Here is a 27,475-nt window from a genome sequence, read left to right as displayed (position 1 = left end):
AATACCAAAATATATAAACAGCTTATACAACTCAGTATCAAAAAAAATAAAACCTGATTAAAAAATGGGCAGAAGACCTAAATAGACATTTCTCCAAAGAAGACATACAAATGGCCAACAAACACATGAAGAGATGCTTAACATCGCCAGTGATTAGAGAAATGCAAATAAAAACCACATTGGGAAATCACCTGTTACCTCTCAGAATGGCTACCATCCAAAAGTCTACAAATAACAAATGCTGGTGAGGATGTGAAGAAAAACAGTTGTATACTCTTGGTGGGAATTAAATTGATGTAGCCACTATGGAAAACAGTATGGAGGTTCCTACAAAAATTAAAAATAGAAGTACCATATGATCCAGCAATCCCACTCCTGGGTATATATCCAGAAAAAATGAAAACTAATTAGAAAAGATACATGTACTCTAATGTTGATAACAGCACTATTTATAATACCCAAGACATGGAAACAACCCAAGTGCCTGTCAACAGACGAGTGGCTTAAGAAGATGTGGTGTGTGTGTATACACACACACACACACACACACACACACACACAATAGAATATTACTCAGTCATAAAAAAAGTGAAATTCTGCCATTTGTAATAACATGGATGGACCTAAAAAGTATTATGCTTCGTGAAATAAGTCAGACAGAAAGATAAATACTGTATGTTATCACTTACTTGTGGAATCTGAAAAATAAAATGAATGTATATAACAAAACTGAAATGGACTCGCAGATAATAGAAAACAAACTAGTGGACACCAGTGGGGAGAAGGGGAGCAAGGAGGGGAAACATGGGAATGTGGGATTAAGAGCTACAAACTAGTATGTATAAAATAAATAAGCACAAGGACATATTATACAGCACAGGGGAATACAGCCATATTTTGTAATAACTGTGGATGGAGTTTAATCTGTAAAAATATTGAGTCACTATGCTGTACACCTGAAACCAATATATTATTGTAAATCAACTATACTTCAATAAAATATATGTCTGTGTATGTGTGTATATATATATATATATATTCACACACACACTTGACAGAATTAAGTCCTAAATTAGAGATAGGCACAAATAAATTATGTAATTGGTCTAAGTTCAAATGACTATTCAGAGGCAGGACCTGCATCTTCATATATTTAAACCAAGTTCCTATCTTTGTTACCTCTGTTGTGTGTGTTACCTTTAATAAAAACCATTGTTGATAACTATCCAGAACCTTCTGGTCACTTCTCTGCATATGTTTAAGGAAGAAGCTCTAGAGTTGACGAAGGAGGAAAAATTTTCGATATTATTTGCCACAAATTCACTTTGTCTTTATTCTTGTGTATTGGTGGGGAGTGATGAGAAGCCAAAATTAATGATTCCCAAAGTGTTTGATAAATCAGAACCCACATATAGAGGTAGTTTTGTTATATCCAGCTGTCATAAGAAAATATTCTAGAAATAAAAGAAAATTAACAAAAGGAGAGATCATGTGAGTAAATACCGTATACTTTGCATATACTAGGATACTTGTATAAATATACTGTATTTTGTCTACTAACTGAGAATATATTATTCTTTCCTGTCCTAGTTGCCTTGAATCTGTAAAGTAATATCAATTTCCCATAGTGGTTACTATAGATCTTAAGGTCCTAATTCTGTATTGTTTGCTTGTTTTCATTACTATTTCTTCTTTCCCTCAAAAACAACATTGTAGTGACTGTCTCATTTTAGTTAACCTGAGGATTTCAGAAGCATCTTTGAAACAACTGGAATTACTCTAGGTTATTACAGAAGCAGAAACTTTTAAAACAAGTGAAGTTGCTTTTAGATCATATATTAAATTAATTTTGCAATTATGATTTATGTTTTTAACATTAAAATGCAAAGCAGTTCTTTAAGACTCAGGAAACACTAAAGGAAGAGATGGGCCTTTTTTTGAAGAAATATTTGTCCTGGAAATGAAGTCACATGAGGAGTGAGACTTTATTTATATATGTGTGTGTGTATGTATATATATATATTATTTTTTTAAACAAGAATATCTTTTAAAATAAGCACTTTAGAGATAAAAATTTACTCTTGGCATTTTTAATTTTTTTTTATTTTGTCATAGTATTTTTGTGCAGGTCATAGCCATTGAATTACTGAGTATTTTGTATGAGAATGTCATGTTTTTTCTTTTTTGTGTGTGTTTATATTCTTTTTTAAGAGTTAAGAACAACATATCTATATGGGTTTGTATAAATTTATATATTTTTTAAGTAAAAGGCTCATTTATTACCTAGTTTTTCATTTTAAAAAAATTTAGCATTATTTATTCTTTTTCTTATCAAGGCATTGCTTCAGAGTTTGGAGTTCGAGGTTATCCAACAATTAAGCTGTAAGTTGAGTGTTGTATGTTTATATGTGTATTTTTATTAGTTCACTCTACTTACATTTTATTACATTAATTTCTGGTAGCTTCCTTGGAGGATTGATGATTTGGGTTCAGCAGTTCTTTGTAGGCGCAGTGTGTGATCCAGGGAGAGGCACTTAAGTTAATGGGTGCTTTACAGCTAATTCACCAGATGTGTTTTGAGTTTACTGTGACAGGCGCTGAGCAGGACAAGCTATACAGTTATAAATTAAGGAAGGTGTTTTACCCCTGAGGAGCTCAAGAGTGTATTGTTTAACTTGTGAATCCTGTCTAACAAATCTTACTTTTCTATAATTGAAATAGACTTATTTTATTAGAGTTGAAAGAAAAGAGAATCAAATTGATGGATGTTAATTCTCACCTGTAGACGCTGATCACGTGTAATACAGAGCATATAAGGTAGAAGAAATGTTGTGATAATTCTAAAGGACTTGTGTTTTATAATCATGATTTTATTGAATTTTCTCATGAGTTTAATCCTGATCATCCTTATTTCGATAATGTGGAGAGTTGAGGAATTATTTTGAAACTTATTTTTATAATAAAGTAAGTTATTTTAGTGTTTTAAAATCTCAAGAGTTTAAAACTTGACTAATTTTAACTTTTCTGTTTCTTGAGTTTTGTGTTGGCCTCCCTCCCTTCTCCGAACACTGTTTAAAAATGTTTGCTAAGGGAACTCCCTGGCGGTCCAGTGGTTGGGGTTCTGTACTTTCACTGCTGAGGGCATGGGTTCAGTCCCTGGTCAGGGAACTAAGATCCCACAGGCCACGCGGCATGGTCAAAAAAATAAATAAATAAAATAAAATAAACACACACACACACACACACACAAACCACTTCCAGGCCAGAACCTTAAAGAAAAAGAAGTTTGCTAAGTCTCTTTACTTTCTTGTGTTCAGTAAATTATCTTTTCTATTCTTTTTGTTTAGTTATAGGTGTTCTAGTGTGCTTTCACAATTTTTTAAAAAATTTCAGTTACTTGGACACAATTCATTGGCAGGCTTTTGGAAAATTATCTAATTTTCTAGAAGAGGTGTTTTATGCATTGTTTAATCTTGGAGCATCTATCATGTTACTCTGATGTCTTATTGCTTAAAATTGGTTCTACCTTTACCAAAATACTATTAATTCCCTGACTTTCACTTACCTTTTAATAGAGAAGATAGTGAGAATATGCTTTGATGAGTTCTTGACCGTGAATGTGTATATTTTTCATTTATCAAAAGGCATAGACAATACAACTATCAAATACAGAGTAAAATATTTTCATGTAATTTTAATAAAATACACGCTTTTTCTTTGCATTTTGGTTGTTGTTACCCTGAAGCCAGTTATCGGCTGTTTTTTACATGATTATGCTACTTCTAAAACTCCACTGCATTTACTATTTTATATGTAATTGGTGTAACCGTAGAGGGTGATTATCATTAAATATGAAAACAGTTGAAATAAACTAAACTTCTACCCTATTTTCTTCTTTTAAGATTAAAAGGGGACCTGGCATATAATTATAGAGGACCACGAACTAAAGATGATATAATTGAGTTTGCTCACAGAGTGTCTGGGTAAGTTCGTATTATGAAAGGCCTTTTCTATATGATATTAGTATTTGAAAATTAAATGTATTTGAATAGACCATATTGAACATACGTATTTTTGGGTATTTAACCTAAATAAAAATTGTCTATTTATAAGGAAAGGTAGGGTTGCGTAGCACATGCAAAGAGCTCCTCTAGAGAAATAAAAGGGTCTGTGATCTGTGTTATGTACTTGTTAGCCTCACAATTAAATTCATTTTGTGTATAGAAGAAGTTTTTCCCCAATGGATTTTTAATACATTTTCAAAACTTGGTTACATCTAACAACTTTGTGAATCTTAATTTTTTAAATTATAATTTTGCCTTTGTACTGCCTGGTTTACATTAATTTATTTTTCTTATCTAATTTCAGTTTTAAGAGAAACCCCACAATATTATATTCTGAATAGACTTAGGCTTTAATCCCTAGCCTGTGATACTAGAAAATGGTTTTTAGATGCAGCTAAAATACTTTCCCTCATCTTTCACATGCTCCTTTATGCCAGTGGTAAGGTATTACTGCACATTTTGCTTAGAATGTAATATAATTAGAACCTAGAGATCTTTTTGAGTTACAGATCTCTGAAGTTTTACTGCTGAGGAAACAGAGATTCTTCTGTTTCCTTTTGGTTTGAATGTGGTGAATTTTTTTTTTTAATCTACATCTTGCTTGTGTATAAAGAAAGTTGGTGCGTATAATTATTTAATGTGATTATGTATAACTTCTTGAAGAGAACATTTATCAAAATAGGTTAACCTACTTTGAAAGTATGGTTGCATATGAGTTTGACAGGATATATTATATTGATAGCATTAAATAATTTAAGGTAAATTGAAATATTGGATTTGTTGTGTGGCATGATACTATCTAGCTTAAATTATTTGAGAAAAGGCACTGAATTAGGAATGATCTTTGTATATTAAAAGTTTGCAAAGCATTAATAAAATATAATTTTCACTGTATTTTCTCATCGATGGCATATTTCATTTCCTTTATTTGCTTTGTGAATAAAATTTTGAGATAACTTTATATTACATGAGGGAGTCGCTCAGTAGAATTACTTTATTCCCCTATGGTCTAAATTAGTCCTTATGTTTTGGCAACTTTTACTGAGTTTTAATTTAAGCTTAAGGTGGCCTTCTCCTGATGTAACTAGGAGTGACTTTACTGCAAAAGAAATTTCAAGAGTCAGTTCTGGAGTTGCGTCACTTAGCAGTTAATTACTAAAGTATTAAAATAGAGGCTAGAGTATAGTGATGCAATGCATTTAAAGAACTGTGTGTTTTGAAAATATGTTTGCCTTTGCAGAATACATTTTCTTTTTGCAAATGTGATGGAGTAAAAATCTGATAATATAGACCACACTTAAAAAAAGACTGCCTTTTTTAGCTTTTAATAATATTTTGTAAGAGATATGTTTTATAATAATCTTTGATGTAATTCATTTCTCAGCCTTTTTGGCTTTGAAAATGATTGTATAATAAAACTTTCTGTAGTTTTGTTTTCTCTTCATGAGATTCTTATATGCTATTATGACTACCATTTCCATCTTATTTTTCCTGAGAAGAATAACATACTTAGGAAACATTTTAGATTTTAACCTTTATAGGGTGTTTTAGAACCATGTAGCATTTAAATGAACAGAGTAAGACATAATATTCTAAATATAATATTATAAACTCTCGGGATAGTATTTCACAGTGTATTTGTGTGAATGATCTTTTGAAACTAATTCTCGTGTGAATTGTTTGTTTTTAGCTAAGGGTTCTAAATGGACTATAGTTCCATCTTTGCCTATCAAAACATCGGTTAAGATGATACTTTCTAAAGGGATGTATTTAAAGCTTATTTTTTAAACTGGTAGATTAAATTGTAGGTACTACATTTTTATTATATGGGTATAATAGTGGTCATGGGCTATAGCTTATTAGATTTATGTGGATTGAGTGATATACTTAAAATGCAATTCATACAGTTTTAAAACTTTGTAATTTCAGACATGATAGGCTGACATATAAATAGGAGTAAATTATGTACTATCTTTAGTTCAAATGTAAGTTTTTTTGTTTTATTTTCAAACAGGGCTCTAATTCGGCCACTCCCAAGTCAGCAAATGTTTGAACATGTGCAGAAGAGGCACCGTGTATTTTTTGTTTATATAGGTGGAGAGTCACCTCTGAAGGTATCAAATGATTTTATTTTTTAATTCACAAACACAGGTGTATTGTAATTTAATTTTCTTTATAATAAAGTTGTCACCAAAAACTCAGGACTTATTTCACTCTTATTAGAAATATTTTAGTTCAACCTAAGTATTTCTATAATAAAAACACTTTGTCATATACCCTCTATAGTATTTGCCTTCATGAAACAGAATTGAGTAAAAAGTGGGTGGATGTTGCCTGCCTTAGTATATTTCTTCTGTTATTGACCTGGTGATTTAGATTTTGTATTGCTTTTTAGCGTTTTGAGTCTTTGAGACCGCAACATGCTGGTTGAGTGTAAACTTTTTAAAGGCAAAAGCTCGTCTTAAGATTATTGTAAATGTGCATGTTTGTATTTGCAGGTGTGGACACACATCTCCTCCTATAGTCATCACCAAATTAAACTAATAAACATGAATTGAGCTTGTTATAGTTAATGAACTTTATTTGAAGGTGTATGAAAGCACTTTGTTACAGTGGTCTTTTGCCTTAGAAACAGTTTATTTCATTTCCTTATATTTAATCTTTTCACATGAAAGGACTTAAGGTAGCAAATTGTGATGATATTACTTAGCAGTGACACTCCTTGTTCTGAATGTTTCATGAGGAATGAATGTTGATCTTGATTAATATGTAAAAGTCACCTTTTTTCTGTTTGTATCTTCATAGGAGAAATACATCGATGCTGCTTCAGAATTAATTGTATATACGTACTTTTTTTCTGCCTTAGAAGAGGTTGTTCCTGAGGTAATGTTTAAAGTTGGATTTTAAGTAGTGTATTAATTAATATATGTATTCAGCAACTGCTTATTGTCCTTTAGTCGTGTGCCATGCACAATTTTAAGTCCACCATCAGGACCCTGATGGGATGGAGTCTGCGTTCTCATGGGTGGGGAAATGGACTGAATTTTGTATTGTAGATGAGAGTCTTCCCTTCCTCAGACTGAGATAGTGTCCTCAGTAAACAAAGCTATAAACTGGATATCATAACTGCTATAAAAAAAATAAAGGAGCAGTGTGATAGTAAGGACATGGAGAGATGGGACTTGATTGACTGACCAAGAAATATCTGAGGAGAAAATACATTTGAACTGGGACTCATAGGACATGAAGGAGCCACGCACAGATCTGTCGCCAAAGTAAACCAGAAACAAGGAGCAGATGTTACAAATGCCCAGGATGAGAACCTGCCTGCCGTAGTGGAATAACAAAGCAGTAGCCAGTGTAGCTGTGCTGCAGTGAGAAAGGAGATGGGAGGTAGGCAGAGGCCAGTGGAGGCCTTGTAGGTGATGTCTAGGTACATGAGGACTTGGTCTCAAGTTCATTTTAAGGACATTACTCTGTGCTAAGTGCAGAAAGAATTGGATCAGGATGAGACTAGATCACAAAGGTCAGTTGAACTCTTGAAGTAATCTGGGATTTAGGCTTAAAAGTTAGTAAGAGAATTAGGGAGAAGTGAAAGAATTGTATTTGGAGATTGAATTGTTTGAGCTTGTTCTAGAGGAATAGAGATGAGTCAAGGATGACTCAGGTTTTTGGCCTAAATAGCTGGGTAGATGGTGGTGTTACTTATGAGCTGGGGGATATTGGGGAGGGAACAACTTGGAGTGTGGGAGGAGTGATAGAATTTTGAAGGTTTTTTTAATTTAAGTTGACATATTAGGCATCCAAGTACAAGCATCGGATAAGCAGTTCAATATAAGGGTTTGGAGTTAAGCCATGGCTGCATAAATAAAATAAACTTCTTAGACATGGGATGCAAATTTGAGGCGAGATAAGAGGGCCCAGGTCCTAAAGACAGCAAAGCACAATGAGAAGAAATCACCAAGTAAAGTAAGAAACAAGGTGAATGGGAAGCCAAGATAAAAAGTGTTTAAGAAAGGAGTGGCCAGTTGTACAAGATGCTTGTGAAGCAACTAAGATGAGAGGAAAGAACCGTGGTGTTTGTCCCCATAGAGGTTGGTAGTGGTTTTAAGAGAAACAGTTTCAGAGGAGTAATGGGGACAGGTGTCTCATTGGTGTGATTTCAGAGAATGGCTCGCTCAGGGATACCCTTGAAAAGGAGAGATGCTGAATGCTGTGAAATACTCCCAGGGCACCTGTGTGGATGAGTGGCCAAGCCTGGGTGAATACGCATGCTTAATGGTAGAGCCTCACCTGAGAGCTTTACCACTGCCCTTACAATAGTTATTTTCATGGTGCTGTAATGTAACCAGATCATTCTAGATCACCTGAGACATACCCCCCTCTGTTTTTAATCTTTCCAGGACAGCTGTCTTTATTTTACTATAATTTTTACTTTGTTAGTTATCTACTGATTTACTTGTTGTTACGTTCAGTATTACCATACTCATGTAGTAATTCTGTGTGGCTTACCCATATTATATCTTTTCTGCTCTGATACTGATTTCTCTACTGTAATTTTATTATTTTGAAATAAGTACAGGTACCCACTGAATGGATTCCTTATTATTAATTGCCATTATAAGTTCCCATTTATAAAGCAACTTATCGCTTAAGCCTACTCTCACCTCTCGTGTGTTAGCAGATCTCACTTCTAACTCCCCCGTGAAATGGGTGCTCTGCATCCTTGATTCACGGGAAGCCGACTCCCCAGGTGAAGCGAGGGACTCATTGTCACACCGCCTGGGAGTGGTGGGGAGAACCTGCCTGTGCTGATTGCCACTTTAGCCCCTGCTCTTCCACCGTTTCAGAGTGCCTCCTGGCCTCCACTTCCTGTGATATCTCTGGGTCTGTTAGCAACTCTAAGAATATTCCATGGTTTCTACATGCCCGTGCCAGGGAATGTAGAAGGAGATATCAAGCCCAGTCCTTGGATGAGCTTGGGATTGACTGTGTTCTTTTTAACTGTTTGTAACTTTTTCGTTGTTGTTATTATTTTGTTTTTATTCCCCCACCCCCATCCCAGGTATCTGTTAATGCTTTTGAACTCATGGCTACCAATTGGAATTATTTTAACCATCAAAGTTACTTACACTTCTGATTTTTGCAGTACGTGACCCTGAAAGAGATGCCTGCTGTGCTTGTTTTCAAAGATGAAACTTACTTTGTTTATGATGGTAAGTTCCAAAGTTTTAACTCATGTAAAACACTTTAAAATGCTGTGTCTGTTATAGGGCTTAGGTGCTGATGAAAGATTTAGTAAACGCAGCTACTGCTTACAATTCCCATTAGCTGAATGACTGCTAGGTTTTTCTTACCCTTCAACTTTAGTGTTCCGCTTAGTGTTCTTTCCTTCTGAGTTTGCTTACAGTAAGTTTCTTTTTTTGTCAGATCATTTGCCTTTTTTAGAAATGAGCCCTATGCAGTTTCTGTACATTACTTTAAAATACTCAAAATTAATTTTAAAAAGATCTGACATTTGAGACACAAAGAAGTGAAAGAAATAAACCGTCTTTAATAGTGGTGAAACCCTGGGGTATTCTTCCCTAGCCTTTTCTCTCCCTTCCCTGACAGAAGTAACCACCCACTTGCTATTCAACATTTCTTTGTTGAAGCAAATACTTGGTATATTTTTAAAATATTTTTATTATAGCAAACACACATTATAGTAAAGAGAATGCTAAATTAATAGGACTCGACATACATACTCATCACCCAGGTGAGACAGTTACTAAGATCTTAACCACGTTTGCTTCAACAATTTTTTTTCTTTGTTGAAGCATTTTAGCAAATCCCTGTGGGCATTTCATCACTGTGTGTTTCATTATGCATTTCTTTAGAAATGTGGGTCTTTTTGAGTTTCTTTTTTTAAGATAATCACATGCTGTTATAACACTTAACAAAATTATCAAATACTTACTCCCACAGTTCCCAGACTGGGCTTTGAGGTAGCTTAGGGAAGTGTGGCAAGCTCACAGGGGCACAGGGAGCAGATTTCAGGAAGCAGTGAAACTCGACATCTGTTGGACACTACACAGCCACCCAAAAGTAAAAGTGATGCAAAATCTCACCTACTAGCAATCTTGGTAATGTTCTAAGCTACAGACAATTAATGAAGCAAAAAATTCAGTGTCTCATTCTTACTAGCTACATTTCATATACTCAGTGGCCTTGTGTGACTTTCTGTTGGAAAGCACAGATAGTGAACATCTTTTTTCATATCAGAAACATTCTAACATGTTATTTTCATTGAACCAAACTTGGGGTGCACTCTCCTGTGTGCAGTAAAGCCAGTCTACTGATGACGGGTTGTGGTGAAGGAAAGTGCAGCTTTATTGCAGGGTGCCAAACAAGGAGTGCAGGGCAGCTAGTGCTCAAGACACCTGGATTCCCCATGGGTTTCAGCAGAGTCTTTTTTTTTTTAAGCTCTTTATTGGAATATAATTGCTTTACACTGTTGTGTCAGTTTTTGAGGTACACCAAAGTGAATCACTTGTATTTATACATATATCCCCTCCCTCCCACGACTCCCTCCCACCTTCCCTATCCCAGTCTTCTAAGTCGTCACCCGTCATCGAGTTCAGCAGAGCCTTTTTAAAGGCTAGGTGAGGGTGGGGAGTTGCAGTCGCAGGGTATGAGATCAGCTGGTGCACAGTTCTCTGACTGGTTGATGGCGAGGTAGCAGGGAGGGCCGTGTCACAGGGGTTAACATTATCAGTCCTTAGGCCCCAGTAGGCCTGGGGGCTTCGTGCTCCTGGTCATCGAAACGACTCAGGAACTGTGCATCAGATACTGTTACGTAAGCAGAGAATACGGGGAAGAGTCTGCCCAGAACGTCCCTTAGGGTCCTCGGTTACGTTATTTTATGACAGAGAAGAACCTAGAATTCCTTGAGAGCTGTAAGCTTGGAGCTGCTTAAATAACTCAAACGAATATACTAATATCTAATAAAAGGAATATTTTGATTGTTTTAGTAAAAGGAGCATTTTAATTGTTTTGAAAGTGACATGAAGACTAAGCAGTTCTGAAATCTTATATCTTCACTATCTTTAAATGTGAGGACTGAGTTTTATTTCTTAATGTAGTATAATAACTAAGTTACCATTTACTTGTTATGTTTTATACAGCAGGTACTATCTATGTACTTAACCTGGTATTTTCATTTTATCCTCATCTTACCTCATTCTGGTAGTAAGGCAGGTAGATAAATATCCTGAGATTACAAAGGAGATAACTGAGAGTGTTAGATGATGAGAGAGATGTAATTAGACTGCAGGTTCATTCCTTTGCTCATTCATTGGATGTTTATTGAATGGCTGCATGAGACATTGGGCTTAGAAAGGAAATTAAGAGGAACTTGCATGTGTGAAAATGTGTTAAGGAAAATAACTCATATTCCATCCACTTATTCTTTGATCACTACACTCCTTGTATGATAAGCACTTAGTATATATTATCTTATTTGATCATTACAACAGTCTTTTGAGATCAGCAGTCTTACTAATTGAATATTTTACAAATAAACATTAAAGAGATTTTTTTCCAAGTTAAAGTAGTAAGTGGTATAATCAAGATTCAGCCTTCAAATCTCTTGTTCTAGTTCCGTTATGAGTTTCTTGAAAACTCAGAGAGCCACTTTGCTTTTTTTTGGAAAAGGCCTGACTTTCTTTGTTTGGAATATATTCTTTAATAACAGCTGAGAAAGTGCCCTTCCCCATCCATGTTTCAGATGTGGCCTCCACTGCATAGGAAAGAGAGGGGTAATGTGTTCAGTGTCTACAGCTGTTGTGAAGGTCAGCATTTTCTAACCTGCAGTAGTCGCTACTTAGACCTTGCCTGAAGTCTTCAGATAAAGGGTTACTTTGAATGCTTATCCTACTACTTCATTGTTAATAATTTCAGGAGCATTGGGATGGTGCTCAGGAGGATAGTTTATTTTCGAATGAGTTTTAGATTTATCACTTTTGTGTATAATCTTTAGAAAATTTGCTTTGGACCTGGAGTAGAGATTGTGGCCCAATAATCAACTTCTAGTTTTACGTTTATTTTCCTAATTTGTAAATCCAAATCCATAAATACTTTCATATTTGCATCATATTACTTATTTTATAGGTTTGATAACTTGAAATTGTTTTGTTTAGCAATGCAAGGTACAGAAAAAGCACATCTTTCAAGAAATCAGTAAAATCCAGTCTTTTTAAAAATTTTTTAAAATTAATTATTTATTGGCCATGTTGGGTCTTCGTTGCTGCACACGGGCTTTGTCTAGTTGCAGCGACTGGGGGCTACTCTTCATCGTGGTGCGCGGGCTTCTCATTGTGGTGGCCTCTCTTGTTGCAGAACACGGACTCTAGGCACATGGGCTTTAGTAGTTCTGGCACACGGGCTCAATAGTTGTGGCTCATGGGCTCTAAAGCACAGGCTCAATAGTTGTGGCACATGGGCTTAGTTGCTCCGTGGCAGGTGGGATCTTCCTGGAGCAGGGATCGAACCCGTGTCCCCTGCATTGACAGGCGGATTCTTAACCACTGCGCCACCAGGGATGTCCAGTAAAATCCAGTCTTAAATGAGACATATTGGCAGGCTTTTACATAAGCTTCTTTTTTATGCAGTTGTAATAATTTTTCAGGATTACTTCAGAATTATATTTCTATTCAGGATATAATTCTCTTGGATACTATAAATGTTTCTTATCTGCTTATCAGAGGAAGCATTTGATGTTTCGGAAAGGGCTAAAATACTGTGATTTTTATATGTGAGTTTCTTTTACATATGAAAAAGTGTTGTAAACTGAGGCCAAAATGTCATAAAATAGAGAAGAACAAGGTAATTGTAATAAAAAAAAATTGCCCATAATGCCATCATCCAAGAATAACCATCAACCTAGGAAAACTATTTAGTAGGAGTATATGTTTGCCTTCATTTTATCATTCTGTCAGTTTTTTTCATACTTTATTTTTTACTGTTATAGTCATGTTGTAATATTGTTTTGTCACCTGCTTTATCGCTTAATTATTATATTTTTAAAAAATCTATAAATGGTCTTCCACAATATATACCATAATGACTTAAATTATTTCCTATTTAGGCTATTTCAGTTATTTCCTTTATTTTTACTTATTTATCTTTTGCTATTTTTAGTGATGCTGTAATGATGAATTGTTTTGTGCATTAATTCTTTTTTACATTTGTTTGCTTTGAATACCTTTCTAAAAATGAAATTTATGAATTTAAGATTATGATCCTATGTCAGGCATTTTATATGTATTGCTAGATTAAACAGTATAAAGATTTTAAATCATATTTACAGTATATTTTATCAACTTTGTTTTTTGAAGAGTATGAAGATGGCGATCTCTCATCTTGGATCAACAGGGAGAGGTTTCAGAATTATCTTACAATGGATGGCTTCCTCTTATATGAACTTGGAGACACCGGTAACAGCACATATACAGCTTTTCATCATGCTACAAAACTTTTCCTTAAAGGATTACTTGACTCTGTAGGAAATGAATTTTTTAAGTTCTGTTTCATAATATCATTTCTTCTTTCAGACCTGAATGCTAGTTCAATCTTATGAGAATATAGATTAATATTACCAAAGAACATACCTTTCCATGTGGAATAAGGATTAGCTAGAAAAGATTTACTAATAGAATTGGTAGTGACAGGGAAAACAGAGCCTGGATAGTAAGGAAATGAGAAAAAATAACCAACCAGAAAGCTGTATTCAGAAGGCTGATTTTGTAATGAGTTGGAATACAAATTATCACAACTTTTGAAAACCCACTTTTTCTTGTGAAGAATATATGGGCATCAAATTGGCGTGGTTTCTTGAAGTTACGTGATTGAAAATGATAAGCAAAGCAAATATAAATATAGAAGGCTGTAAGAAACTAGATAAATGGTCTCAAATAGATGTGAACCACAAAAATTGTAAGAAGCTAATAACCATGTAAATTTTAGGAGGAAGTGTTTTATAAGTTTATAACAAATTACAAATAAGAAATGTCATGGTTATTGTTGTCTCATTTGTTTCCATTCACAACTTTATGATAGTTGGATGAAAGTATAGTTTTAGATTAAAAGAATGGGGAAACGTTACTCAAGGCTCAGTTTTTTTTTATATGAGAAATAACAGGCATAGAGTTTCCTTTGCATGATTTCCTGCTTTGAATCTGACTAAGAATACAATTAGAAGTGCTCTAACACATTTTTCTGTTACTTTGTAACTTTCACAGGATGGTATTCGTTCAGGTTCCTGAATCTTCTTTTAATGTTCTTTGGTGGCGCTTCTGCCTTTGCTTTCCTTACAGAGGGAGGTGTGCCTTAGCTCAGTGTTGGAAGTTGATGTGGTACTGTCAGAGACTGGGTTTACTTGCTGATTCATCCAGGCCCACATGAAGGGAAAAGGGGGGGGGGAATGTAGGAATACGGTAGTTCTGCTTTCAGTACAGTATCACAGGAGGCAGCATGACCTTGAGGTAATTAAAACAGGCAGCTTTGCCAAAGCTCTTGTGTCTTCTCCCAGATTAATTTGGAAGGAAGTTGGCTCTAGCAGTGTTTCTTTGTGTACCCAACGTAATCACCCTGGTTGGGTGTCAGCTTTGGCTCTGCCCAGCTTGTGGTCCTACATGGTCACTTATCATAGGAGCCCTGCGACGGACTCCTGGCCCTCAGTGGCTTCAGACACTTGGCGTCTTTCTCAGGACTTCTGGCAACTGCGGGTCCCTGTGTCTTTCCAGTTCTGTCTCACTCTCCCTCTCCAGCCACGCTGACTGTTCAGTTTCTTAAAAAGGCTGTGCACCTTGCTACCAGAGCAGTGTTAAACATTCTGTTTTCTTTGTCTGGAAATGTATAGTGAATTTATATCTGTCAAACTCAAACCAAATATTGCTTCCTTAGGAAAGTCTTTCACTGACCCCCTGGAACTGCATTAGTTTACTCTTATAAAATGTTCTTTTATAAACCCCGTGTCCCTGTCCTCCCAAAGTCTTCTGATTGTTAACCATGTGTCTGTGTGTGTGATGTCTTCCCCAAGTGCAGAGCTGTGTCTCTGTGCTCCCCACTGTGGCCTCGGGAACAGCCCTGTGCCAGGTACACTGCTCGGCGCTCAGTAACTGTGAAATCATTATGTGAGAAGCCACTTGTGTTGGCTTGTGGGAAGATGCTGGACATGTTGTAGGCATTTTGAAAAAACTCATGAAGCACTTGAAATTAAAAAAATCACAGTAAAAACCAAACACAGAACAGTAAATGCAGTAATATTTCAAGAGGGGCAATAAACATTGTGTACTGATGTTTTTAGCTGAGGGTTAAAAGAAACGTGAAGATTGTGTAGAATCTAAAGTTTGTATAGAATTTGAGTATGAAATTGCAGAAGTTGTGGGAATGAGATTGAATGATTGTTGATTTAATCTTATGTTTGTATGCCTACTCTGAGCCAGAGACGATCCCAGTATCTTTGTACATGTAATCTTATTCAACTCTCCAGATGACTTTGAAATAGATAATAGTTTCTAAGATAAGTTGACGTCAGCGCTGGGGTTAAGTCACATGGCTAATGGACGATGTGCTTCACGGTTGTTCTCCCAGGCCTGGACCACAGTGGACACTGGATTGCCGGGTCCTGTTTTCTGATCCCCATACCAGTGCTCTGGTTGTTACATCACGCTGCCTTCCTAGAGGGTGTCAGAGATGAATATGATTGATGTTCTGTTGAGAGTGAAATAAATTCAAGTCAGTTTTATTTTGTGCATTATTACTAGCAGGTAGTAGCCCGTGGTACCAAAGGGAATAGCATTGTAAAAATCATTTTCTTGTTCTATATCATTCTTTCTTGAATTACAGAATATACTAGTAATTCTTAGTATGTTCCTTTTATCAACTTGTTCTTTATAGTTTTAGTTTTCAACAAAATACTTATTTTAGTCAGTTTGTGGGTTGTGTGAAAAAAAATTTTTGAGTGTATGAATTGTTAAATATTTACTATTATTTCATTTCGGGGATGGGAGGTAGGAGGGAATTTGTCACTTGGAGTCAACGAATTCACTGTTTCACTCTGCTAAGCATAACATGTTTAAGATAATTGGAATTGAATTCTAGAAATTATATACTATTTTCCTATTTATAGCTGTAGTAATAATTGAGTAGTTTGTATAATGAGAATTATTGAATTTCGATATGTCATTCTTAATTTTAGGAAAGCTTGTGGCTATTGCAGTAATTGATGAGAAAAACACATCAGTTGAACATACCAGGTATAGTGCCTTGAAATAGTTTTAAGTTTCAAATATCATCCAGTTCAGATTTTACATGGATAAATGTTACATAGTATCTTACTTTTCCTGCGGTGTTAGATATTAGATAAGGCAACAGATACTATAATTGAATAATTATATTTATCAGGTTGACAAAATGGAATATTCATGCGTTTTTTTGTTTTTCTCACAGATTAAAGTCGATTATTCAGGAAGTTGCTAGAGATTATAGAGATCAGTTCCACAGGTAGGTGTTTGCATTCTGAAAGCCTCCATTTTCCTTGTTTAGTTATGTTTTGTAATACAGTAAAGCAAAGGTAGGAGTTATTTCATACTTTCAAAGATGAATCAAGGGGTGGAAGTGAATTACACTATGCTGCATCTCAGTATGAATTGTTTGGACTTCAAGTTTGTTGATATATGTCTTACAAGTTTTAAAAAACGTTATAAATTTATAATTTGTATCATATCTGCCTCTTGATAGGCTTTGGGATAAGTTTATGGTAAGAAAAGATGCACCACAGGCATGGACCTCAGAGGTATTGGAGGCTTGGCTCCAGACCACTGCCGTACAGCAAGTCACACAAAATATTTGGGTTCCTAGTACATGTAAAAGTTATGTTTTGTATATACTGCAGTCTATTAAGTGTGCAGTAGCATCGTGTCTAAAAAATGTACATACTTTAAAAATGCTAAGCATCATCTGAGTCTTCAGTGATTTGTAATCTTTTTGCTGGTGGAAGGCCTTGGCCTGATGTTGATGTCTGCTGACTGACCAGGGTGGTGGTTGCTGAAGGTGGGGGTGGCTGTGGCTTTTTCTTAAAATAGAACATCAGTGAAGTTTGCCGCATTGACTGACTCTTCCTTTCATGAACGATTTCTCCGTAGCATTGATAGCATTTTAAAATCTGAGGCAGCCCTCTCAAACCTTGCTCCTTTGTCAGCTGTTTATATAATATTTTAAATCCTCTAAATGTTGTCATTTCAACAGTCTTCACAGCTTCTTCACCAGAAGTAGATATCTGGAACCACTTTCTTTGCTGATTTATAAGAAGCAGCTCCTCATCCATTCAAGTTATAGCACAAGACTGTAGCAATTCAGTCACATCTTAAGGCTCCACTTCTAATTCTAGTTTTCTTACTGTATTCACCACATCTGCAGTTCCTTCCCTGAAATCTTGAACCCCTCAAAATCATCCGGGAGGGTTGGAATCAGCTTCTTCCAAACTTCTGTTAATGTTGCTATTTGACCTCTTCCCATGAATCATGAATGTTCTTGATGGCATCTAGAATGGTGAATTCTTGCCAGAGGTTTTCTGTTTACTTTGCCCAGATCCATCAGAGGAATCACTGCCTATAGCAGCTGTGGCCTTAGGATATGTGTTTCTTCAATAATAAGACTTGGAAGCCAAATGACTCCTTGATCCATGGGCTGCAGAGTGGGTGTTGTGTTAGCAGGAGTGAAAACAGCATTCATCTTGTTGTCCATCTCCATCAGAGCTCTTGGGTGACCCAAGTGCATTGTCAATGAGCAGTAATATTTTGAAAGGAATCTTTTTTCTGATCAGTAGGTCTCAACAGTGGGGCTTAAAATGTTTAGTAAACCATGTTGAAAATAGATATGCTGCATCCAAGCTTTATTGTTCACTTGTAGGGCAGAAGGCAGAGTAGATTTAGCGTAATTCTTAAGGACCCTAGTATTTTCGGAATGGTAAATGAGCATTGGCTTCAACTTAAAGTCGCCAGCTATGTTTGCCCCTAACTCAAGTGTCAGCCTATCCTTTGAAGTTTTAAAGCCAGGCGTTGACATCGCCTCTCTAGCTACAAAAGTCCTAGGTGGTGTCTTCTTCCAATATAAGGCTTTTCATCTATTGAAAGTCTGTTGATTAGAGTAGCCACCTTCATGAATTATCTTAGCTGGATCTTCTAGATAACTTGCTGCAGCTTCTACCTGAGCACCTGCTGATTCACCCTGCACTTTCATGTTATGAAGACGGTTTCTTTCCTTAAACCTCATGAACCCACCTCTGCTAGCTTCAGACTTTTCTTCTGCAGCTTCCTCACCTCTCATAGCCTTCATAGAATTGAAGAAAGTTAGGGCTTTGCTCTGGATTAGGCTTTGTCTTAAGGAAATGTTGTGGCTGGTTTGATCTTCTACCCAGACCACAAAGACTTTTTGTGTATCAGTAAATAAGGTTGTTCTACTTTCTTATCATTCGTGTAATTCACTGGAGAGCACCTCTAATTTCCTTAGGGAAGTTTTCCTTTGTATTTACAACTTGGCTAACTTGTTTGCTTCAAGAGGCCTAGCTTTCAGCCTGTCTCAGCTTTCAACTTCCTTACTAAGTTGGATCTTTTATTTTATAGCTTTTGATTTAAAGTGAGAGACGTGGGACTCTTTCACTTGAACTTTTAGAGGCCATTGTAGGGTTTTTAACTGGTCTAATTTCAGTATTCCTGTGTCTTAGGGAATAGGGAGGCCCAAGGAGAGGGAGAGAGATGGGGGAACGGCTGGCTGGTGGACCAGTCAGAACACACACAACATTTATTGTTTAAGTTTGAAGCCTTGCATGGGTGTGGCACCCCAAACATCACAATAGTAACATCAAAGATCACTGCTCACAGATCGCCACAGCAGGTCTAATAATAATGAAAAAGTTTGAAATATTGTGAGAATTACCAGAAATGTGACACAGAGGCACAAAATGAGTACATGCTGTTGGAAAAATAGCACAGATAAACTCACTCAAAGCAGGGTTGCCAGAAACCTTCATTTTGTAAAAAATACAGTGTCTGGAACTGCAGTAAAGCAAAGCCCAATAAAATGAGGTTGCCTGTATATGCATACATTTCAGATCAAGTTAAATGAGCAATCACAAGTCAGATACAGACAGATGATGATTTTGACTCAAAGAATAATGGAACATAAAAAATAGGTATTTTTACTGTACGCTAAATCAGTTTGTTACTGTCATAAAAAACAGTCAATATCAAAGGATTAATCTCCAAAATAAAAAAGCAGCTCATGTAGCTTAATACCAAAAAAGCAAATAACCCAATCCACAAATGGGCGGAAGACCTAAATAGACATTTCTCCAAAGAAGACATACAGATGGCCAACAAACCCAAGAGAAGATGCTCAACATCACTAATCATCAGAGAAATGCAAGTCAGAGCTACAATGAGGTATCACCTCATACCGGTCAGAATGGCCATCATCAAAACACCTAGAAACAATAAATGTTGGAGAGGGTGTGGAGAAAAGGGAACTCTCCTGCTCTGTTGGTGGGAATGTAAGCTGGTACAGCCACTATGGAAAACAGTTTGGAGGTTCCTTAAAAAACTAAAAATAGAACTACCATATGATCCAGTAATCCCACTACTGGGCATATACCCAGAGAAAACCATAATCCAAAAAGAAACATGTACCATAATGTTCATTGTAACACTGTTCACAATAGCCAGGACATGGAAGCAACCTCAATGCCCATCAACAGATGAATGGATAAAGAAGATGTAGCACATATATACAATGGAATATTACTCAGCCATAAAAAGGAATGAAACTGAGCTGTATGTAATGAGGTGGATAGACCTAGAGTCTGTCATACAGAGTGAAGTAAGCCAGAAAGAGAAAAACAAATACTGTATGCTAACTCATATATATGGAATCTAAAAAAAAAATGGTACTGATGAACCCAGTGACAGGGCAAGAATAGGATGCAGATGCAGAGAATGGACTGGAGGACACAGGGTTGGGGGGCAGGGGGCAAAGGGGAAGCTGGGATGAAGTGAGAGAATAGCATAGACATATATACACTACCAACTAAAAATAGATAGCTAATGGGAAGTAGCTGTATAACAAAGGGAGAGCAACTCGATGATGGGTGATGCCTTAGAGGGCCAGGAGAGGGAGGGTGGAGGGAGTCGCGGGAGGGAGGGGATATGGGGATTATATGTATAAATACAGCTGATTCACTTTGGTGTACCTCAAAAGCTGGTGCAAGAGTGTAAAGCAATTATATTCCAATAAAGAGCTTAAAAAAATAGTCAATATAAATTTGTCACATTACTCATGCCCTTTTTATTTCTGAGTTGTCTAATGATGTATCAATGATGTATATATATTTCTCTGGTTATATAGTATAAAACAAAATAGAAATGTCTTAAAATTTGCTTAATTTGTCACGTGTTTGTGACAAAACAACACAAAAGCCAATAGAATTCACACTTTTTTGTATTTATTGTATGTGATTTATATGTTAAATGTTTACAGTGTTTTCATGCTTACCAAACCCTAAATTCAGTGCTTCATATTTATCTTTTTTTGTATTTAATATTGCTCTCTCTCTCTTCTTTTTGGTTGTTCTTGATTAGGGATTTTCAGTTTGGCCATATGGATGGAAATGACTATATAAATACCTTACTGATGGAGTAAGTAAAATGCTAAACGATGAAATGATTTTTCAGTCAACTCTGTCAATTTTTTTTTTTTTTTGGCTTGTGGGATTTTAGTTCCCTGACCAGGGATCAAACCTGTGCCCCCTGCAGTGGAAGCACAAATTCTTAACCACTGGACCGGCAGGGAAGTCCCAGTTCTATCAATTTTTAAATTTCTGTTTTTCTGAGACAGGCAGAGGGTTAATAGCTGAAAAAAAGCAAACCTTTGTATATGCTAATGCATGTATTCTCCCATTAAATATTTTACTTTAGTTTTTAAATCTGTATTTGAAGCTTACTAAACTTTAAAATTCTCTATACAAAAAAAAAAAAAACTCCCAATTTAATGTTGACAACTTACAGTATTTTAGAAAGAAAACATTATTCAAAAACTTGTAAACTTTGTAGTTTCTGTTTAATATGCCACCTTAGGATCAGTTTTAATGAATAAATGTAACTTAAGTAGAAAAATTTTAGCATTCAAGAATTAGTTGCTATTCTACTGTGCAGTTTTAAAATAATACTGATCATGCTTATGATGTAAAAATCTGATCTGTCACTTTAGAAAGTTGATATTCGAAAACATTTACCAGACCTATACTGAATTAATAAATTTCACATAAAAGCCTACTCTGTTCAGTGGACATTTAGTGAGTATTTGCTATATGTCATACACTATGTTTGGCACTGTACTGCTGATGTAAAAAGATGAGTAAATTATACAGTGCCTGTCTTCAAATGCTTATAGTCCTCTGGGTAAGACAGCATGATGATTACAACACTGTGTGAGGAGGTCTGTGTGGTACAGAGCTCTGGAAACAGAGACATCCCACCCACCCCAACCCTCACCCCATTAAGGCACAAGGGCTCAGAAAACACTTGCCAGAGGAGGCAGTAGTTAAGAGAAGTTCTAAAGATTGTGAAGTTAGTGGAATGAAGAATGCAAAGAGGTTATTTCAGGCAGAGTGTAATAGCAAACATAAGAGTGTTTAGGAAATGGGTCTTAAAATAGCCTGGACGTGAAGATGGGGAAACCCCTGCAGAGCCTTACCAACTTATAAACCCACAGTAACATTCATAATTTTCAGGTAAGAGCCTAAAATTACAAAATAAAGTCCCTTTATTCATTTATAATCAAGTTATTATCCTTATTCCAATAAGAATTTGAGACGGTTTACCAAAGATATAAAGTACCAGATATATAATAAAGAAATCAAGACGAAAGAAAATAAAGGATCTATACAATAATTAAATGTACTTAAACAATTTGAATTTTTAATACTCAAGACAAAGTAGAAAACCATTGTTTACATATTTCCTATCACCTATAAGGTAACCGTTGCTCATAGGAGTATGTTGACCTTGTAGAAACCTAAGAGAAATTGCTATGCTATATAATCTCACAAAGGGGGCCACAGCATGATAGAAATGTATTTTTAATAGGATTTTTACAGTATATATAGTAGGGACTTTGATACAACCACTTTTTATAATGTCCTTGGAGGCAAGCCAGTAAAGTGATGTAGTAAAAATAAAGCATTGTGGGCAAGAGGCCAAAGCAGTTTGCATCTGATAAACAACTCCTTGAATCATGATAATACTTAGAATTTCTAGAGGTGGATGGACATTCCTTCATGCGTATTATTTCTAATGCAAGTTGTGAGATAGTAGAAGTTTTGCTACAGTTATGGTCAGAGGACAATAATCTCTACCACCAACCCCTTATAGTGTGGTTTTTTAAAATTCATACTTTGCTTTTTTTTTGGGAGAAGTCATATAATGATGATTATATAATAATTGAAAGTCCTTAATGAGCACTTAACCTGTGACCAACACTGGACTGAATGGTCAATGTATGTTTTCTGACTTTTACACTAACTCAGTAAGGTGTAAGTACTATTATTATTTCCATTTTATATAGATGAGGAAATTGAAATTTCTTAGAAGAAACTCAAGGAAGTTAAATAATAAGCCAAAGGATGCCCAGCAAGTAAGTCAAAAGAGATCCAGTCCTCAAATCCAGATCTCTCTCACTCCAGAAGCTCCTAATTACAGTAACATCAGTATTGACACATAAAGTAGTGGATGGAATTTAATAAGTATTGATGCCTAAAAGTTTTTAACTTAGGGCAAATACATGGTATTATTTAAGATAGTTACACTGTAGCATTGACTGTGTTTTTTACTTTTTCTCAAAGTAAATAGGGTACTCTCAGACCTTTGGTCTATTGAATTAGTTTGTATTAGGTTTTTGTGAGCATATTTAAGAGGGAATAGGATGAGGTGCTATTTTTCAATCGTTATTCAAACTGAATTATTTCAAAACAAATTGTTTCTAGTTCAGCTATGTATTTTAACTTTTTCATAAGATATATTTTTATAGGAAGACCAGGTTCTCTTTTTTTTTTTTAATTTATTTTTGTTTTTGGCTGCATTGGGTCTTTGTTGCTGTGCGCGGGCATTCTCTAGTTGTGGCCAGCGGGGGCTACTCTTTCATTGCAATGTGCAGGCTTCTCATTGTGGTGGCTTCTCTTGTTGTGGAGCATGAGCTCTAGGCGCAGAGGCTTCAGTAGTTGTGGCACATAGGCCAGTAGTTGTGGCTTGTGGGCTCTAGAGTGCAGGGTAAGTAGTTGTGGCCCACAGGCTTATTTGCTCCATGGCATGAGGAATCTTCCTAGACCAGGGATCTAACCCATGTCCCCTGCATTGGCAGGTGTATTCTTAACCACTGCACCACCTGGGAAGTCCAGAAAGACCAGATTCTAATTCATTCCATAAAAATAGGATTTTGCTACTGATACAGTATGATAACTAATAATTAAACTGCTGTAAGTCAGAAAGTTGTCTCATGTTTTTATAAACTAGAATGAAACTAAGATTTTTTTTTAAAAAACACAGTTAATTCTTGCCTAATAATAATGCACGATAATAAAGCACCCTGTTACCCAGTGGCATAAAACAGTAATCATTTATTCTCTCTCACTTGTCTGGGCTTAGCTGACCTTAGCTGGGTACAGTCAGATGTGGCTCCAGGCAGTCACAATGTAACTGTTAGATCCAGGTCTACCCTACATCTTCCATGTCCTTGACCCTGGAGGGATATTTTCCTGGGGGATATTCTTCTCATGGCAATCACAGAAACACAAGAAGCAAGCACATTTTGAGTCACTGCTTCAGTCATTTCTGTGCCTTCCTATTGGCCAAACCACAGGGCTGAGCCCAGTGTCAGGGGTCAGATGTGCACGTTTTGCCTCCCTGGGATAAGAATGTGGCGTGGGGAGGGATGGAGCATTATAAGCAAGAAAGCAGCCTCCTGGACTCAGTTACTTATGTGATGATACTGCAGTGCTGTAAATTGTTTCTACTCTAGAGTTGTGTGCTTTTGCGTAATACATCCATATAGACATATGGATAACCATAAACTGACAGGTGGGTGGCATACAGAAGTCAGCACCTTTTTATGATTATGCAGAAACCTATCCTGGAATGGAAAAAAATACAAATTATTTGAAGTAAATGACACCGTAGCAATACTACAGTTTTTATCTGCAAACTGAATTGACCTCTAGTACACCACTGAAGCACGCATGAGGAGGGGTGATTATATTGTGGGGTAGTAGGATTCAGAGAATTTGGAATAGTGTTTATTGAACCTGTGTTATGCACAAGGAATGTGCTGGATGTTTAGCTTCAATTTTCTCATTTAACTTCTGTAACATGATAGGTACCCTGCCCCCCCTCCCCACCTTTACTCATTTATAAATGAAAAAATATTAGACTTAAACTAAGCTGTGGGAAAGCATCAGATTTGCACACAGGCATTGTGACTCCGGAGACGATGGTTTTCCCTCTCTGGTTGCCTGAATGCCCTTTAACTGAGGTGGGCCGTATATGATTAAAGTGATGGTATTTAAGATAAACTTGTGGCAAGGAATTGTGTTGCCCAGAATTTGATACTTCACACATAGTAATTTTTATCCTTAAAATTATTTAATCGTGAACACTCAGCTGTCTGATATTGTATACTAATAGTTTTCATAAATGTTCATTTAGCTATTTTTTAAATTGATGCACAATTTGAAATCTTTATGTAAACAAAGGAAGGCAAATCTATTATAGTTCCCTCCTTTTGTACCTTTATTTAGATATAATTCAAATAAATATCAGAATATTTGTTGTCTCTGTGTTTAACATGTATTTTGACTTCTTTGTTTTTCTATTTTCAGTGAATTGAAAGTCCCAACTGTAGTTGTACTGAATACTTCAAACCAACAATACTTTTTACTAGACAGACAGATTAAGAATGCAGAAGACATGGTCCAGTTCATTAATAACATTTTGGATGGCACAATAGATGTGAGTTGCTCGCTTTAATCTAAAGGGGTGTTGGGAAGAGGTAGAGGAGGAACGAGTTCTTTTCTTCTGATTCTGAAAGGAAGAGTCGGCCATCACCTGGGGAGAGGGGCAGGCCTCCATCCTTGCTTCTCTCACGTGATAGGCTGAGTCACATTCCCCAGGACGTAAGTGGCAGAGGCTGCTAATGGGTGGGATGTTATTTGGAGGGCATTTTAGGTGGTCATAGTGATTGAGAGGTGCTACTGGCATTCAGAGTCAGAGGTAGGGATGCTAAGAGGTCTGCATGGTACAGAGCTATGCAATAGTGATAGTGAACTTCCCACTCTCAGTACCTCTCTGGATTCAAGAGTACAATTGAATTAAGTTACTTGGACTGGTTTTCTAAAAAAACCTGTGAATAATACCACAGTTTCTTAAGAGATCAGGAAATGTATTTAGAGCCAGCCCTAGTGGAGTGTTCCAAATATAATCCTATAAAATATTTCTCAGAAATGATGAATGGATAAGCTTAACTTTTTTTTTTTTTCCTTTTCTGTAAACCATATTGTAGTGTTTTTCAAACTGGGTTGTAGCCTGTATTAGAGAGTCCTGAAATCACTTCAGCAGGTTGTGGCCAACGTGCATCTGAATTCAATATACTAGAATAAAATAGAAGAGACTTCTTTACTTTTATGAAGTATAATTATTATTTTGTGAGACTTGTTTTCAGCTTTACACACAAACGTATTTGAAAGTTGGCTCACAGAGTAACAAGTATTTCTTCTTGGGAAACACTCTTAATCACATAGGAATTTTATATTTGTGAAAATAGCACTTGCTAAAATGAAGCTCACCTGTATGAATGAGAACCCTTCTGTTTGTAAGTTAGCAAAATTCAGGGAATGAGCCAGACTTCAGGGATGGCTGAGTGCAGGGATTTGATGCGTTTCACCAGGAATTTTTCTCCCTCTGCCTTCCAGCTGTTCTTTCTTTTTGGGTTTCATCATCGGGGAGACTCTCCCTATAGGACAGTGAAGATACCCTGCAGCAGCTGTAACATGCGGCTAAACTCCGACTGGGCAGGCCGGCACTCCGGCTGGGTCAGCCTCAGCTGGGCTGCTTGGATTGTGACCGGGGAGGGTGCATTTTCAGAGAATCAGACTGTGCTCATACAATAGTGCAGAAGGAGGGTGGGGCGGAAAAACCCGTAGACATTTACTCCATGGCTCTTTCCGGTGCTTTATGTGATCTTTTGTTGTCAACTCTTGACCTGCAATTGTAAGATCATCTAACAGAAAAATGAAGTAGCATTACTGAAATAACAATTTGTTTTTTCCTGTTAAATTTAAGGCCCAAGGAGGTGACAGCATTTGGCAGAGATTGAAAAGAGTAGCATTTGATGCCAAATCTACTATTGTGGTAAGTTGTGACAGTGTGTTCTGTGTCATTGATAATTGAGAATATACAGGTATATAGGTTATGTCTAACTAAGGTAAAATCTGGAGTTTCAAAGGATTCAGTAAAAATACATCTTAACTTGCAAGGTAAGAACTAGTACATATGTATGTTAAGAAAAGATACTAATAAGGTGGAAATTAAGTGTCTCCAATTACTCATTTCTTTATGATTGATGAGTTAACTGGAATTCAGAATCACTTAACTTGATAGCATGACAAAGTGTTTTTCAGAGTTTCTTTCCTCCTCCTGCTCTTTTCAATCCTTGGATCTGAGGCCTTCTTGCTGAGAACTCTTAAGAAATCTCTCTTACTATCCCAGCATCAACTGCTGGTCAGTTGGAGTGCAGGGCAGCCCTAAATATGTTGGAGCCTTAAACTTAGTTCTAGTTGTCGATCTTGAGCTGCCCCACGGGTGTTTTCATTCATTATGGCCAAAAGCAAAATAGAGCTAACCTTCTTCTGTTGGTGAGAAGTCAAGTCATGCTAATAGCCATGACTTACTCCATGCATCCTTCAGTTTGTCAGTGACCCTCTTTCCACGGATGGGGCCCTTATCCCGTTATGCGTGGCCGCTGCACTAGCCTCCACTTGGTTTCCTCACTTCCTCTTGCCCTGTCTTCAGTCCATTCTGTACACCTCTATAGAAATAAAATAATTTTATTTTATTTCTTTATTTAACCTCTGTTACTAAAATAATCAGTTCTGATCACTTTCCTTCCCTTTTCCAGTAATGCACATCACATCACAACTGTCTGTCCATCTCACAGATTCTCCTCCTCAGCCTTTGAGCTCACACTGTACCCTGGCCTGCGATGGTCTTACACTTAAATTTTTGCCTCAAAACACCTTTATTCTGTGATGCCTTTTTCCATTATCTCAA

General features: G+C 36.3%; 1 protein-coding gene across 3 annotated transcripts in view; it reads left to right on the top strand.

Moving 5' to 3' along the window:
• Window positions 1-27,475, top strand: part of TMX3 (thioredoxin related transmembrane protein 3) — a 44,466-nt gene that overhangs the window by 12,924 nt on the left and 4,067 nt on the right. The window contains exons 5-15 of one of the 3 annotated variants that reach the window (XR_009047971.1): window positions 2,337-2,382; window positions 3,903-3,983; window positions 6,079-6,178; window positions 6,870-6,947; window positions 9,214-9,280; window positions 13,442-13,540; window positions 16,306-16,363; window positions 16,557-16,610; window positions 20,741-20,797; window positions 22,725-22,793; window positions 25,030-25,160. Coding sequence is in view for 2 of the 3 variants with exons in the window: in XM_057698855.1 (XP_057554838.1) it covers window positions 2,337-2,382; window positions 3,903-3,983; window positions 6,079-6,178; window positions 6,870-6,947; window positions 9,214-9,280; window positions 13,442-13,540; window positions 16,306-16,363; window positions 16,557-16,610; window positions 20,741-20,797; window positions 25,030-25,159; window positions 26,489-26,557 (839 nt within the window). In the remaining variant the exon portion in view is untranslated. Of the gene's footprint in view, window positions 1-2,336; window positions 2,383-3,902; window positions 3,984-6,078; window positions 6,179-6,869; window positions 6,948-9,213; window positions 9,281-13,441; window positions 13,541-16,305; window positions 16,364-16,556; window positions 16,611-20,740; window positions 20,798-22,724; window positions 22,794-25,029; window positions 25,161-26,488; window positions 26,558-27,475 lie in introns of those variants that run through there. The other 2 variants (XM_057698855.1, XM_057698856.1) reach the window with 2 other exon arrangements.

Source organism: Hippopotamus amphibius, chromosome 11 (assembly GCF_030028045.1).
Source record: "Hippopotamus amphibius kiboko isolate mHipAmp2 chromosome 11, mHipAmp2.hap2, whole genome shotgun sequence".
Classification (NCBI taxonomy): Eukaryota; Metazoa; Chordata; class Mammalia; order Artiodactyla; family Hippopotamidae; genus Hippopotamus; species Hippopotamus amphibius.
This window is presented reverse-complemented; position numbering and strand designations above follow the sequence as displayed.